General features: G+C 38.7%; 1 protein-coding gene across 1 annotated transcript in view; it reads right to left on the bottom strand.

The window, feature by feature from the left end:
* KIF26B (kinesin family member 26B) overlaps nucleotides 1-16,369 on the bottom strand; it is a 286,178-nt gene that overhangs the window by 186,903 nt on the left and 82,906 nt on the right. The window contains exon 3 of the mRNA XM_042023023.1: nucleotides 10,970-11,503. Coding sequence (XP_041878957.1) covers nucleotides 10,970-11,503 — 534 coding nt within the window. The remainder of the gene's footprint in view (nucleotides 1-10,969; nucleotides 11,504-16,369) is intronic.

Below are 16,369 nucleotides of genomic sequence, written 5' to 3'. Positions count from 1 at the left end.
AATCAACCAGCAAATTATTTTTAGTCAGTTCCTTCTGCTACCAAAGTTTTTTCAAATTGTTCTGAGCCCTTATAATTTCTGTTTCATAATCCACTCTAATATTGATCCTTTCAGGCAGGCTCAGAAAAATCTAACCTCAACATATGAAATGCCAAGATGGCCCTTTTTGTCCTGGCTGTAACAGGAGAAAAGGTTATTCTCTCAACTCTTCACAGACTGCACAGCAGCCACCTAAGGCATATCCCTCAACTTTCCTGTACATCCATTTCTTAACACATAAAGCATAGCACAATAAAATTTCTTTCCTCCCTCCAAGTATTTTTGATCATTTTACAGATATGGACTTTAAAGTCTGCAAAACATTACAGTTATCAATTCATTATGGGTTTCCCAGTAAAATTTCATTTTTCCCCACTCCATGTCCATGCAACGTTTAAAAAGTCTTGGGAGCAAATTCTCTAATGGCCTAAGCACAAACCATTCTCTTGCTGTAGTAGAGTTGTGGCCACCTACAGGTCCTCTGTGGTAGCATCTAAAGGTTTTTCAAGAAATTATGAAGAGGCATTTCTACTTGATGTATTCAAATTGGGCACAAGAATACTAGCAGCAATAGCATTACCAAAGAACTTTTTTTATTATGAATCATATAAAATTTTCCAGCAGATAGAATGGGATACTGAGGAGAAAAAAAGTTGTTTTTCAGCATTTCTGTTAAGCATTTATAACTAATAGGTGCCCTCCCACTCTCTCACTCTCAAAAAGAAACCAAGCCATAATAATCCTCCACCGCCACACTTGAAATCACCTTCCCTGGAGAACAGAGGAGGAATAAGGTGCTTTATTCTTCATATTCACTGAATCATAAAGTGCCTAGAGGCCACAGAAGTAATGGCCCGTTGCACCAGTGCCAATTGTCCCTGCTTCAGAGACAAAGCATTGAGATGGCAGGGAGAAGTAGCAAATATTCATAATACACGATTAAGGTGATTGAGCAGTGAATGGAAAAGGAAGCAGAGAAATCCACATCACTGGGATTGGAAAAATCTCATAATCTGCACATACATACCACCCCTATTTTGAACCCCTTTCCAGGAATCTTGATCTAAAGCAGGTCAGGTATTGGCATTTCACCTACTTTTACATAAATAGAAACAAATCTTGATAAGTTGGGCTCTGGAAATGTTTAAAAGGATCTTTACCAAGGTTCTGAAGTATAAGACAACAGTCAGGAGATCATAAGCATCACTCCTAAATCCTGGCAGCAAATGGCATATCCTGGCATTTAGGATTACAGAGGCAAAGACCCTTGTGATGACTGACTAAGGACAGAAAACAATGAAAAGCCAGTAACATGAGCACTAGATTTTGCCCTCCAACGCACTTAGCTGCGTGAAAACAACTTGATCCCTCATTTAGCCTTTACATCTAAGAGTAAAATAAAGTAGATAAGCTTTAGGACACCCTCTGATGCTCTTGTAAGTTGTCAAGAAAGCATGGTGGCCAGGAACCTTTTGCTGCGTTGTTCTCCTAAGTCACTTGAATAGTATCTTGCTGTATCATTTACTGAACAGGACAAATTATATTATTTTTTGTTTACATTACTTCAAAGCAAAAAAAAAATCAGAAATCCTCACAAGCTTTCAAACTAAGCCTCAGCTAAACCTACCTAGCATTGCAAGACTCTTCAAAATTACTTTTGTAGAAACTGGTCCAACTGTAGACAGAGCTTTTTGAGTACATTCTCCCTGTCAGTCCTATCTCTGATCACTGCCATGATATAGCAGTATCATACAATCATGTCACATCCTTTTTTACCTCCTGCACACTGGCAACAAACTTCACACAAAGTCTTCAGGGATCAGAGAGACTGATCAATTAAGCACTGATAGTATCTCATTACTATACATTTTCTTGTGATGTGCTCTGTATAATTTCGTTAATAGCAGTTGAATTAATTTTCCATTTTCTATGTTGCACTGCAGTAACTGAGAAAACATACAAGAATAAAACAAAGAGATGATTGTGCTTACAATTTGTGTTTAAATCCAGCTACACTGCCTAGCTCCAACAGCCTAAAACCTTTCATGAAGGAAAGCAATAATAAACCATATCTGTCAGCTGCCTTTTGCAGGAAAGAATATATCATTATATGCTAAAAAAAATGGGGTTTTTTTTACAAAACTAGGCCTAAACTCTGCTTTTATTAGTAGCCTTGATGTAAAGAAATGGCAGGATTCACATTACAGGTGTTGTTTAATTATCCAGTGACACTGAGCATGCAGCCATAGCGAAGTCAGGGAAGCAAAAATTATTTCATCAAGCAGAGCTCCAACCTTTAATTCTTTTCCTGCCCTTCCCACTAGCCAAACACCTTTGCATAAATTTAGGCAGATATTTGATATACACATATACATGCCACTTTCCCAAGTTAAAACAAGTATTAATTTGAAGTAAAGCTTGACAGATGCATGTATTTGATTCAAAGAGCTCTCACAATAGAAACATTTCACTCACTAATCCACACAACTGTGACCTTGCACTGGTTGCAGCTTAGTCACTTGACACTCACATCTACCAGTCAGACCTGCAACTTTCCTGGTATATACAACCCAGGTCCTCAGACACCTGAATGACAGATGTGATGGTGACTTCAGTGCTCTCATACAAGGAGGAGCTACAGATGCTTCTGCTGAGATTTGCTAGCAACATTAACCACAGTGAGCACCAACCAACCTCTTGGAAGATGAAAGCTCATTACCATCCCTTCAAACTTTGGAGCAGTTCTGAATTCTACTTGAGAGGATGTGTGGGAATGAAAGGTGAAGAACAAATTAATTTCTTCTTGGAGCAGTTTGCAGATTTGAGAGATGTTTTCATTAGCTGAGAAGGGCTTTTTCTCACCCTTGTACAGATGCAATTCTTCCTTTTTCTTCATAAAACACATTCTGGCAAAGTTCAAAAGAAGCTGGATCATCAGGTTTCTGCTTTCATTTGCCAAGAGCAGTTTCAACAGACTCTTCAGTGCAGGGTGAGACCAGAAGAGTATGGAAAAAAAAGCTTCCCCATTCACCAACCCAAAAGGGAAGCAGAGGCCCCTATGAGTGCAAGATGCTGTATTTGCTCCCATCACCACAGCTGTTCTCATACTCTGGCTGATCAGATCTTACAGGGCTGATGTTGTTCTCACTTTTATCTGTATTACACCAATGGAGCCATGTCAGCTGCAAAGCCATTATCCTGGAGTGAGACAGAAGACGGTCTGGTCCCAAAAGCATTCTATCTGACAACACCCATCTCTCAAGTCCTCAATGCCCTGGAATATAAGTGGAGAACCAACCACTTTAACTAAAATCCACTGAATTAAAGAGAGCTTTCCCAACACAGAAGTTGATGCTCCTCCCTGATGCCATTTCAGAAGCACTTTAGAGGAAACAAAACAATGGTTTTACGTGATAGCTGTGTGGAATCACATTTCAGAGTTGCATGAGTCTCTAGGCATGCATTCCTTACTTCCCATAAGCACAGCATACCACCATAGCAAAAGGTTTTGTAAGTTTATTTTTTGCATAGTAACATACTTCATATTTAAAGTCTCAAATACTTTTCTAAGCAGAAGTCAAAGGTCAGAACAGGATTCTACAAAAGGCACAAAAATATGGTGTTTCTAAATCTAATCTTATTTCTATGTCTCATTTATGCAAAGCAATGGGAGAAACAAATGTCTTAGTCAATGAGACATTTGAGTACATTGATTTGTACTTTTTGAGTGATATCTTTGAGTGATATCCCTTAGGAATTTAAAGGGAAGCTCCTAAAAATTGCTTTCCAATTCCTTTGTCATCCTCTCCTGATCTCAATTAGTATGAGCTGCCTTTGGTTTAGTACATTTCTTTTTCCTCTCTTTTTGCAACAGATGTTGAACAATTAGTAAAATACAGGAGTACCAGCCACAAGAGTGAATCTTTATGCAAAAGTAAAGACCAACATGTTGCTCAGATGATTGATTCAACCCAAGAAATCTTTTAGAATCTTCACACACTCCAGTAAGAAATAATAAAAAAAAAAAGTTAAAATAATTCTGAAATGTACAACACTTACATTGAAGTCTGGAAATGTTGTAGAAACTATTGGAAAAGCACTTTTCACCGATCTGTTTATCACAGGCCTCCCTCCAAAACACAGCACCTGTCACCCATTTTCAGAACAGAGGGACACAGAGTTCATCTAAGTACTGAGTATCCTCCTCCCGGGGAACCCAGTTACACCTGTGCCAGCAAGATTTGGTGGCAGTTTCAGAAATTCTAGTCCTTACCCATATATTGGATGCACTTACAGGTGCCTTCTCCACAGATTATAAGATACCAAATGCCTTATTCTATACGGAAATTCATATCTTACTTTTTTTTATCCTCATATCAGAAAGAAGGGACCCTTTCATTGCCCACATACGCACATAATCCTTTGATGAATTTTCCTAAGCTTTTGGACGCAATACCTTTTCTAGTAAGTTCCAAAAAACTGTACACTGCATAAAGAGTGTATTTCCTCTTACTTCCAAACTGGGTGTATTAGCTCTCCATGTTCTCGAACAATGAAATAAAGCAGGAGCTGACCATTTTTCTCTCTAGTTCTGTGCTACCTTGTTTACATCATAGAAAATAAAAGGACAATTTTGTGTTGATGTATCACTTTGTCTTCCCTCTTTTCTATCCCATCACTACATCAGTTTTCTCGCTGTTAAAAGACCTCCTCTCCGTTTATTTTTTTTTTTTATTAATGCAAGCAATCAGCACAGCTATTATCTAAGAAATGAAACTAGTCTCACATGTGGACAAAATCCTTAAGCTACAAGCAGGGAAGGAAACCAAGACTCCAAATCCTCACTAATTGTGATCTTCTGGCTTTTGCTAATTTACAGGATTAACTCACTCCTATAATAGTCCAGATTTCTTCCTCACATCACAATTGAGTCACGGGGTTTTCATATTCACAGGATAAGCCTATTTAGCTCTTTTCAGTCCATGGGATATCCTTTACCTCTTTCTTCCCTTGGTCACTCCAGTATCATGAAGGGGAAAAGTAATGATTCTAAGGTCATTAAGCCATGCATAAAAATGCCTTAAGAGACCAAATCATGCCAGAGTAATGCAAAAAAATTAACCTCTCCTACAGTTCACAAAGGCTCCAGTTTCCCCTCTTGATGATATTAGAAAATCAGTATACAACTGGGCTGTTAGTTGAAGGGGTAGACAGGAGGAATGAAATACCAATAGCCAGTCCTGTAATATACAAATTGGATGATCAAACAATCATGGCAAAATGTCAACTGATGACATACTTTGACTTTAGTGGGGTCATATCTAATTATTAGTGACTTGGTTTAAAAAGGCTTTTAGTCAGGGGAAAGCTACTTCAGAGATAACAACTAATGCATGGGGGAAGAGGGCAACAGAGATAATCAAGCAAGGATATAATTTCAGTGCCAATGAATTTGTTTGACAATCTGTTTCTTGGCCCAGTCAAACAATCTTTGTAAATAAAATTCTTGCACTTTCAGTGTATAGTCTGACTCTGGAGTCACTTTGTTAAGAGTCCAGGTCACAGAATGGGAAAAAAAAAAAAATCAGTGCAAGAATTTGCACACATCTGCTCAGCGTCATCATTCATGAGCTCACAGCAATAGGAACAAAAAGGTTTTTACTACATTCAGGGAGCCACAATACTCAGATGTGGATTTCATACATAAGGTGACTGAGCTGCTTTTGAAACACAAGCCATCCAAAAAATTCTGGACCAAAGCCGAACGGCACAAAGGCAAAATACCTCCAGCATTTGGTATCTCAGGAAATTGTGTGTGGTTGCATAAGAACACAATACTAGAAAGGTCAGTATACAAATCTCCTTTTTTTGTTGCTAAGATGCTTTGGTAAAATAGGTCTGGCTCTGGGAAGCATGGAATAATTACGGAAGACACCTGTTAGTCTGCAGATGGAGCAAGTAACTTGATTTCTGTATCTTCCATTATATGCTTTAAAAGCTACCTAAATTACCCTGGCACCAATGTAGCAATCATTAACGTTTTATCTTTATCCTGCTGAACACTAAGAAGCAACAGAAGCAGCAGCAAACAGAAGAGAAATAAATTATACAGCAAAGACTTAGAAAAAAACTTGGAATTAAAATCCTGGATGGCAATACCTCCCACACAGGCATTGGCTCTCCATCTTGCACCCAACTCTAATCATTACCAGTTTCTTTTTAAAAGCCTGGGCCTGAATGAACTGATGTTTTATAAGACAGCCACGACCTAAGTAAACTCCAAACAAATCATTCATCACAGCAAAGCTCCAGAACAAGCTGGTACTTTCGCAGAGAACTGTTCTTCTAAACACACGTTATACATAAAGAGGAAACAGAAAGCACATACTGTAGGCTTTCATCAATTATACACAAACAAAGCCTTTTATAATTCTCAATATGCTTGAGATCATTATGCCTGGGGCCAAGAGGCTCTCAGTAGTTTAAGATCTCATTTTCCAAACTTTTGGTTAAAAGAGTCTTTTCAAGAGCATGGGAGAAAGGAACACTTTTTTCTGTGAATATGTTATGTTCACAATGCCCCTACTCAAATCCTTACATGCACTGTGTCTTGTTGGTTACCAAAATCAAACTTCACAGCCTCAAGGTCAGGAGCAGGAGGTGCTCACCCACATCAGCCTCCACATTTTCTGTTAACCATCATTCCCTTTTATGGCTTAAATTTTCCGGGAACTGTTGACCCTCTCCAGTTCTTGGGCTTGTTCTGACCTTCCTGTCACTCAAATCTACCAAACACACTGTGCTAAATTTCCTTTTGTTTGCCTTTTGAAATTATCTACTTCAAGACATGAAAGATTCTCATGCAAATCCAGGACAGTAACTAGAAGACCAAGGAAATGCCTACTGTTTTATGTTCTGGAGCTCACGCTGCAATGAAGTTAATGCCATGCCTTTGGTTTAAAGGCACACCAACACGAGAACCAAGCAGGTAATTCAATATTTCAGTAAAAAGTGGAGTGCTTTGGCTCTAGAAAAAGTGCAACCAGCTTAATCTAGTCACTATTATCAACTCCTTTCCCTTTGAAAGCAAATCCTGAATCAGTCTGAACTCCTAAGGACTCAAGTCTTATTCTTTAATGTGATGTTTTTGTTTTGGGTACTTTATCAGCTTGGGATAACAAAGTAATAAAAATGTTATGCATTGAATTTAAGATAGCATTTTCTACAAAAATTACAAGAAGCAATAATTTCATCAAGGAATTTGCACTTTTCACTGCTACATTAGTACCCCAGGACCAAAGGGGTTTTTTTTCTTTGGAAGTGTTCAGTAGTCATTGGTAACTATCAAAAGTGTACTTAACACTGTGGTATCCTGTAATTCACACCAGCAGCTGCACAAATAATTACAGCCCTTCTCAGGTAAAACCTCAACAATTTAAATGAGTTTTCTCTGAGCAGGGAAGGATTGAAATCCCTTTGAATGATTGGGAGATCCACAGAAGCCTTTAAAAGAGTTAAAGCAGTCTGATCCATGGGGCATACCAATGCTAACTGCCGACGAGCATGGAAAGAGCACTATATTCAGACTGAATCAAATTCTACTGAATTTTAGCTGATATTTTTCTACATGTATTAAACAGAAACAGGTCAGTTTTGCCCTGACCATTTCAGGATTCCCATTTCCATAGAAGCGTTGTAATGGGCCATGCTCTTTGTTTAAGATTATCAATTCCATTTCCCTGCCTCAGATTCCCTGTTTTTTAAAAGGACTTACCACCAAAATTTGATTCAACCCCTTTTGAGTCAGGCCTAGGGGACATCACAGATCTTTAGAACCAAATCTTTGTTTCTGTTTCAAGGAGTGCCTAAATATGGAATCACATCAAACAGGGACTGTGGAGCCTGATGGGGTCATCTACACCATCTCCTTATCTCCAGGTAGGATCAGTTTTGCCTAAAAAATTCTTAGCAGCCACCCCTCTGCTGTTCTTAGGACACTCCATTGACTAGTTCCAATAATGCACCCATTAAATTACTAGAAACTTTTTACATCTGACATGCATTGCCAGTTGAAGATGGTATCACTTCCATTTTTTCAGATTTTAAACATATAATACATTACTAAATCTGGTAATGTATAAATGCCCATTTGTTTAGCTTATTCCTGATAGCAAGTGCTCTTTCTGCAAAATTAATTTAATAGTGGCATTTCATTTAAGACTTGTCCTAAACTACTGAAGTAGTCGAACCTTACTATATCACAACACTTCCTTTTATTTATATATATATATTTTTTATTTATTTTTATTGTTTTACTACTGGAACTGAAACAAAGTATTAATTAAGTGCCCAAAAAAAGGTTCTAATTTTAGGCAGTCTGGAAGGGAAGATGCTAGGAAAGGAGTAACATCCTACAACTTACAACTGTAGGAATACTTTTTGGTGCTTAAAATTGCAGTGAGTCTATTCTGAGCCACAGAATGTCACTTTCAAACTAATGTTTTCTCTTTTTTTGATGATACTTTACGGAATAAATCACAGTCAGTTTTCAAGGTACTCAACCATTTCTTTCAAGTTATCTAGACTGTCTAACAAAAGCTGATTTACAGTGGGAAGTGTCTACCACAGGTGCCATTAAGTCTAGAGCATGAGACTGCCTTCTCCCTGGACATCTATTTAACAAGATAATGATGTGGAAGGGTACTGCTCTTCTCTGTGCGAAGTGCAAGGGTTTCTATCCCAAGAAGTTATTTTCTACTCCTCTTAGATAATGCACAGTGAGGTTTTTCTCATCACTATTCTTAAGGGAAGGCAAGAAAACTTAATTAACATATAGACATTCACAAGTAAGTAGGTTAGCATCACCTTTTTTAATTCACCTCCAAATCAAGAAGGGTTCTAATTAAGATGAGATAACAGATTCATCCTCCTCATGCTCTTCCCCAGCAGAGTTTTGCAACTGTGGGTGCATAACAAAAATGTACTTATACAGGACAGAGATCTAGAATGTTCTGAAAATTATTAGCAAGTAAGATTGGTTTCTGCACACAAAAGCAGAAAAAAAGCAAAGCTTGCATCTTACCAATATTTGAAATTACACATAAATTACTTTTCAAACTTTTTCTACTTTCTTGACTAATTCCCACTCTGATACAGATCCTATGTAAACAAACACTAAAATCCTTTTGGTGTGCTTAAAGACAAAAGCTATCATTATTATTCCTCAGCTGGAGAATTAAATGTGACAACTTCAGTACAGTAAGAATTTTAACATTTGAGAACAGAACCTTAAAGGAAAAAGATGAAACTTACGATCAACATATTCTGACACAGACCAGCATTGCTAGGCTCGTTTGGGTTTGGGGGTTTTTTTGTCACTTTTTGTTTGTTTTGCTGTTGGTTGGGTTTTGTTTGGTTGACTTTGGGATTCTTTTGGCTGACAGGTGTCTGGAGAGCAGGCAATCTTTTCAGTTTCAAGGTTATTGAAAGTCAAGGGTAGGGAAGAGTCCTGAACTTAACTGGAGCCAAACTACAGAATCAGTCTGGACAATTCTGAATATAAGACTCTTCTTAGTGAATGTTTTCAAGACAAAACTAATCATCAAGGAAATGCAAACACTATAAAAAAAGTAAACAAAACCCATGTTTTCACAGAAGATGAACCTAAAAGATTGTGAATGCAATAAAACGGAACTAATTTTCCCAATACAAATAACAGTCATTCAGATTTGTTAAGGTGCATTCTTTGTTTAGTTTTTTTTCTTAGCTGAAACATAAATCAGATTTTTTTTCTTAGATCAAAACTATGATCACATACTGACCTACCCACATGTGATTCAGGTTCATTAGAGCATAAATCCACAAAAGCATAAAGTCACATATTTTCCAGATAAAATAACTGTACTTCATTTCTGGTTTTACCTAGTTGCTTTGGTGCATGACTATATCTTAATGCTTATGAATAACATCACTTTTTTTCTGGCTGTAATATCAGTTAGTCATACTAATAAAAGTTAAATATTAATTTAGGGATCTATCTTAAAATATGTTCATAATTTAGTAGAAAGACCAACTTCCAAAGTTATTTATGTGCCTAAGGAAGCCAACAGGGACATTTGTGAGAACATGTGAAGAACAGGCTTATGTCACAATCTTCGAGTGCTTGGGTACTCTGAAAATCCCACCACCTGCAGTTAAGTGTGTCAGAAAGCCCACCTCCTGTCACACAAAAGCTTCTTCTGTGCCCTCTGCTGTGGATGGGTTCTACAGGTACTTACGGGTGTGGTGTACTAGAAAACAGCAGACCAAAGAGGAGGAAAAGAACATGCTGAGAAGTACATGAAAATATCCCAGAACTGCTAGGATCCAGAGATTCCTGGACCCATTGAATCCACTGGCATCAAGAACGTAGGCGACTTAGACCATGTCAAGGAAGTTAGTACCTGCTATATGTACTCAAATGATCATACACACACAAAATGGAATAAAAGATCATCTGGATCCTTCCTGAATACCAGCTCAGCAATCACTGGTGCACTAGTGCCACTTTCCACTTGGGAGTAAACAAGCATGGCTGGCTCCCAGCTGTTGCTCCAGCTGAGTATTCTAAGCGAAAGCGAGAGAGGACTGTGTGGGCAAATAACTGCAAATACTGTACGATTACTTATCTGCCATTAAAAACAACAGCTTGGTTCTGCTATTAATAACAGCTGAATTAATAGAAGGCATTCTCGTTAATACCACTTTTGATCTGTGTCTCCCCCAACTCAATCCCCTATCAGGCAAACAGTGATTTATAGCACTCTGTGTTTTAGTGCTCACATACACAAGTGGCTCCACTTCTACCCCACAGGAGCTAACAGTGCCAGTAAGCCCATGCAAGCTTCAACAGGAAGGAAACAAGTACATTCTGTTATCTGAAAAGACTTACTTGGTAGGGGTAGAGAGTGACTCCATTCGTTCTTGACAAAGACCAGGTGCCGTCAAGGTACTGGTGGGCCTGGATAGCCACAGAGTTGAGAACATTACCATTGCTGGGGCTGGTGGCCATCTGAAAGCTGACCTTGGCTTGGTGTCCAGGAGAGCCATTTTTTTTCTCCACCCCATTTCCAATTCCTAGACTGTTGGGTTTTCCACTGTGTTTGTTGGCAACAAAGCCTGTATAATTAGATGGAGCATAAGGAGCAGGCATATATGCCCAGTCCCTGGGCTGCAGGCTGCCCATGTGCCGGGGACTCACCAACGTGGGGACATTGGAGAGAGGTGGGGGAGAGCCTGGTGAGGCATCATATTGTTCTGAGTTGGCAGCTTGCTCCAAGGTCAGCACCATCTGAATGGCCTCTTGCTTCAGCTGGTTCAGGTGTGTGGCACAAACATCACATCTGTTGTCCTTCTCATTCCACGCCTTACGAATGGTATTGGGAACTTGGAGCTTCTCGTGAATCACTGAAGAGAAGCCTGGGTCCTACAAATCAAACAGAGAAGGGTAAGGGGGGGGACAGGAGAGAAATGTTTAACCATGGTCATCACAGTGAAACACTATTACTGCATTTCAAAAGCAAATTTATGAGATAAGCTTAAATGCAAACAAAAGCTATTAGATATAGTCAACATATGCCAGCAGCAGAGTTGAACAAAACTCAGAAACTAGATTGTGTTGGAAAGGAAAAATTCTTTTACTTTTACTGATAAGTGGCAAATATTATAATTCCACTGCAAGCTTCAATGCATGGCAGAGAAAAGGAATTAACCTGCTCCACACCACTGCACCTAATTTCTGGCTTGAATGAAATCTACTCTTAGTTACACAGGTGAGATTAAGAGCAACTCCACTATAGCCAGTGGACTTGTAGCAAGGTTCATAAATCCATCTACTCATCAATACCAGCTTTTGGTATTTAAAAAAACCCAGGAAATACTCTGCAACAAAAATTTAACACTTCAAAGACAGCAGTAAAAAAAAAAAAATTTAAAAGTACCACCACTCTCTCAAAAATCCTTTTCAGAATTCAAAATAGATGTATTCTTGGTAAATTAATTGATCAACTATCCACTTTTCAGCCAAAAAAGAAAAAAACAAATTAAATCAAGCCACCTTTTTGTTATTGAAATGATCTACCACTATTCTGGGTATCTGCTGATATCATAAAACAAAGTAACAATTTTCTTCAAAAAGTACAACATTTATAGAGTTAATAATCTGTAAATAATTATTTTCTTCTCTGAAAGCATAGTTCTGGTGCAAAACCACCTAATCAGGTTTAAAGCCTCTTGTCTTACAGCCTTACCTCATGGGTAGATATTTGAACATCAGCGGTGCTCCCCACAGGGCAATATGCCCCCTGATCTGACTACCATCACTGCATGCTGGTCCAAATTGCAAAGTGCAAATTGTGAAGCTGAACAGCAATCTTAAAGCAGGCTTGTCACCAGACTTGCCTGGTTCTTACAGTATCACACAGTTTTAGAAACTCACAGCAATGATGTGTGCATTGCACAGAGCAAAAAGTGACAGGTTTTTGATGGAAATATTTATTGGAATTTTCACACCACATTTCTACAGTTTTACAGATCAGGCAGGACAGACTTCACCTGCCCCTCCTTAATTTTTGGAGACTTACTGGTGGATTTTCTTATGCGTAGTCAAAAAGATTAATAATCAATAGTATCAGAATCTTTTTTCTCTTCATCTTTGTGGCTTTAACAGCTTTAGCAGCAAACTGAAATCAGAGAGTGTATGTGTGTGTGAGGGAGAAAAAATCCCACAAATAGACAGCACTCTTATCAAGTAATTAAGTAATTTGATGAACCCCATGCATCGAGATAGACAAATTTCATGTCTTGGTAGTTTGGTTGTGCTGGGAAAGTGGGTAGGGGGTATGATATAGGGAGGGAGAGAATTCATTGGTAGAGGGTCATATTCATTATGATCTGTCTTTATTATAGACTCAAGCATTTTATTTTCACTGTTTAACTACCGTGAACAGCTCCTCAGCATGCAGTGATTAATTGATTCATAAATCATGGTGCCTCTTTATGCACAGCAGCAAAAGAGCAGTTCCAGCCACAGAAGCCTGGGAGAGTCATATAAGCTGATGGGAAACAACAGGAGGCTGAGGTCTGATCAAGCCTCAAGGTGGTCATTTCTATTCTACACACAAAGGGGGTCAGAGCATCAAAGTGTGTCAGGAAGGCAGGAACTGGATTCTGCACCAACCCTTCCCCCTTAACCTTCGGGAAGGGGACTGGTGGAAATCAAGGGGAAAAAACAGGATGCAAAATATGTCAAATCACATTTTCCATCCCAGACCATAACTAGGTCAACAGATCACATCAGATATAGGCATCCACTCCATGATGCCAGGTGTGCAGGGAAATTATTCTCTATTTTCCCCATAATGAGCTAGACAAGCTACCTATACAGCTGAAGTGAGGTATGAGTCTTCTTTCCAGGCTGCTCCACATCACTACAGGAGAAATCCTTGCCAGCTCTTCCTTCAGCTAGCAAGTGCCACAGGGGTGGTTGCTGTTCTTTGAAAGTTAACTTCCCTCAGGCAACTGGGCTTGGACCCAGGTAATTATATACAACATTCAGATCCAGCAGCAGTTCAACATGGAAATTCCTGCATACTATGATAAATATTCCAAGGAAATAAAGCCTTCTCCACCGTAAGCAAATGTCAGCATGACATAAATATTCAAGTAGCACACCAGCTTTAAAGAGTGCTGGACAGCAGTGAATTCAGCTTCATCTCAGTGTTAAAACAAACATCAGATCATTCTCTGATACAACAATAAACAGAGAGAGAGAAGGAAGGAGAGAAGGCAGACTGTTCTTCCTCAGGAGCAGAAAGAAGAAACAGGCACAATTTATTGAATTTATTACTCCCAATAATTGAATTGGGATTCAATAATTACTCCCACACATTGAATTTATTACTCCCAAGACTGGTCCTACTAGTCTATCTGAATCTACTAGATGGATGGTTCAATACTGGATCCAAGACTGGGATATGAAACAGAAAAGTCTATGGGACAGCAAATAAATTTGGATAAACTCAGCTTCCAGAAGGACATTAGTCACAGTTTGTTCTCAAAACAAAACTGATAGAGCCTAGAGAGTTTACTTCCTTATTCTGCACTAGGCAGCTCTACTATAATTTCACAGAAATGGCTGATAGCCTTACAACATATTTAGCAGGGAAGAGGCCAAAGCTGAACTATCTCTATACCCTTGCTCAAAGAGCAGCTACACTGCACTTGCTGTTTCAGTATTTCATCTGCAAGCAATCATCTGCACACATTCCCCCCAGAATGCTTATCAGTTCAATAACCAGTATCTTGTCCCATACAAAAGTGACAGGCAAGCCTCGCTGGATAAGTGCTTTGAGCCACCTGCACTGAGCAGCAGGAATTGAAAAAGGTTATAGCCTCTACTGAAACATGTGAGGTCTAAAAAACTCCACACTCCCTGGCACAGGAGCAGATTTGCTCGTGAAATCTGAGGTTGACACTGGAAATACTATTTATATTTTGGCACTCATTTCCAGTCCTGATGGAACAAAGCATAGTCACACTGAAAACTGAAAGAGGAGTTTAAAAATCACAGAAGAGTTTGCTTTGAGTTCAGGGCAAAGGTTCATGATGGTTTCTCTTCTTGCTGCAATAGTTCACCCAACTTTAGTATAAACAGCATTACTGTAAACTCTTATTCCTATAATAAACAAATGAAAGCATGTAAGAGGTCTGAAAGCTCCAGGAGATCAGCCACAACACAGACCATTGCATAACTGCACAAGGCAAGGAGCAAACTAAACAGAGTGCACACTGAGCTATGCTGCAAGAAGCCTTTTCACATTACCTTTGAGTTCTCAAGGTCAAGTAAACACCAAGATAGTAACTAATCCCTGATCTTTGTTCCTGAACTAAAAACCCATATGGGAAAGACAGAAGATGGAAGGAAATTTTGTGTGTTAGAGACCTATCACAGGTGACCTGAGGAATTCTTGTTTTACCCAGATAACAGGTACGGAGAACAGGCACAGAGAACAGGTGCTAGCTAATAAATACTGAAGTACACAAACAGCTCTACCAGGGTAAAAGCAGTCCTGACTTCATGGGGGAGGAGGAACTGCACGATTACTGTACAATAACTTAAGGTAATGCAGGAGCATCCTCCACCTCTTTCATATGCCTTCATAAACCTATACCACCTTGCTGTATAGTGTTCACGGTGTTCTAACTCCATCGCTAGGAAAGCAGATGACAAAGAGAATAATCCTGTCCTTCCTGCCACTCAGATTAGAGCCCATCCATCTTCCTCAAGAAAGAAGGCAAACAACCACTTCCAGCATGAAGCACCCTGTTTCACACATATATTTACACAAAGCTCACAAAAGCTCTGTGATGAAAGCAGGATGATTTCAGCTGGTGGACACAGAAACAGGCAAGAAATAAGATGGACAATTTGCACTTTTACATATTACATGGAACCTAGTTGATCATAGATTCATATACAAATACCTCATGCACATTCTACTCTTTTGCAAGCATACGGCAGGCAGATACTAATACAGGTAATACTCACTAAGATTTCGTACATAGCTATATTTTATTTGGTCAATGACAGCCTATGCAAGTTAGACATGATAACTTTATGTCATCACCTCAGAGAAAACTCAGATATACAATGGATCTCAAGATCTTCTTGAACAAATTTTGTTCTTCAACACCAGTATTACTCATTGCTCTTTACAGAAAGACAAGGAAGTCAATACTAACTAAATCACAGAGGCCAGCTTCTGCTCACAGATGCTCACAGAAGACTCATGGAGTTCTTTTGTTTCTGAAAGGGTCCATGCAGCAATGACAGGGTGAGGGGAGAAGTAGAGGAAAGCAATTATCGAACTTCTTCCGAGGAAGGAGTGTGTTTTCCAAATTCTCCCACTCCACAGGCAGGGTGTAGAAGAACTAATTAAGAAACTTTAGTAGGAGGGAAGCCTTACCCTTATAAAAAATCCCATGACTCTGCAAACATCTCTGCTCTAAACACAGTCCTGTTAGTCCATAGTTGGTCTCTATTTAGGAAAAAAAAAAAGGGGGGGTGGGGGGAAGGAGAGAAAAAAATAAAAAAAGAAAAAAAAGAAAAAAGAAAAAAGAAAAAAGAGAAGAAAAAAGAAAAAAGAAAAAAAGAAAAAAGAAAAAAAGAAAAAAGAAAAAAGAAAAAAGAAAAAAGAAAAAAGAAAAAAAGACAAAAGAAAAAAAGACAAAAGAAAAAAAGAAAAAAGAAAAAAAGAAAAAAGAAAAAAAGAAAAAAGAAAAAAAGAAAAAA

The sequence above is a fragment of the Corvus kubaryi genome, unplaced genomic scaffold, assembly GCF_017639235.1.
Source record: "Corvus kubaryi isolate FWS band 111438036 unplaced genomic scaffold, C.kubaryi_AGA036_p1.0 37232, whole genome shotgun sequence".
Lineage (NCBI taxonomy): Eukaryota > Metazoa > Chordata > Aves > Passeriformes > Corvidae > Corvus > Corvus kubaryi.
Note: the sequence above shows the minus strand (reverse complement) of the source record. Positions and strands in the feature narration are given on the sequence as shown.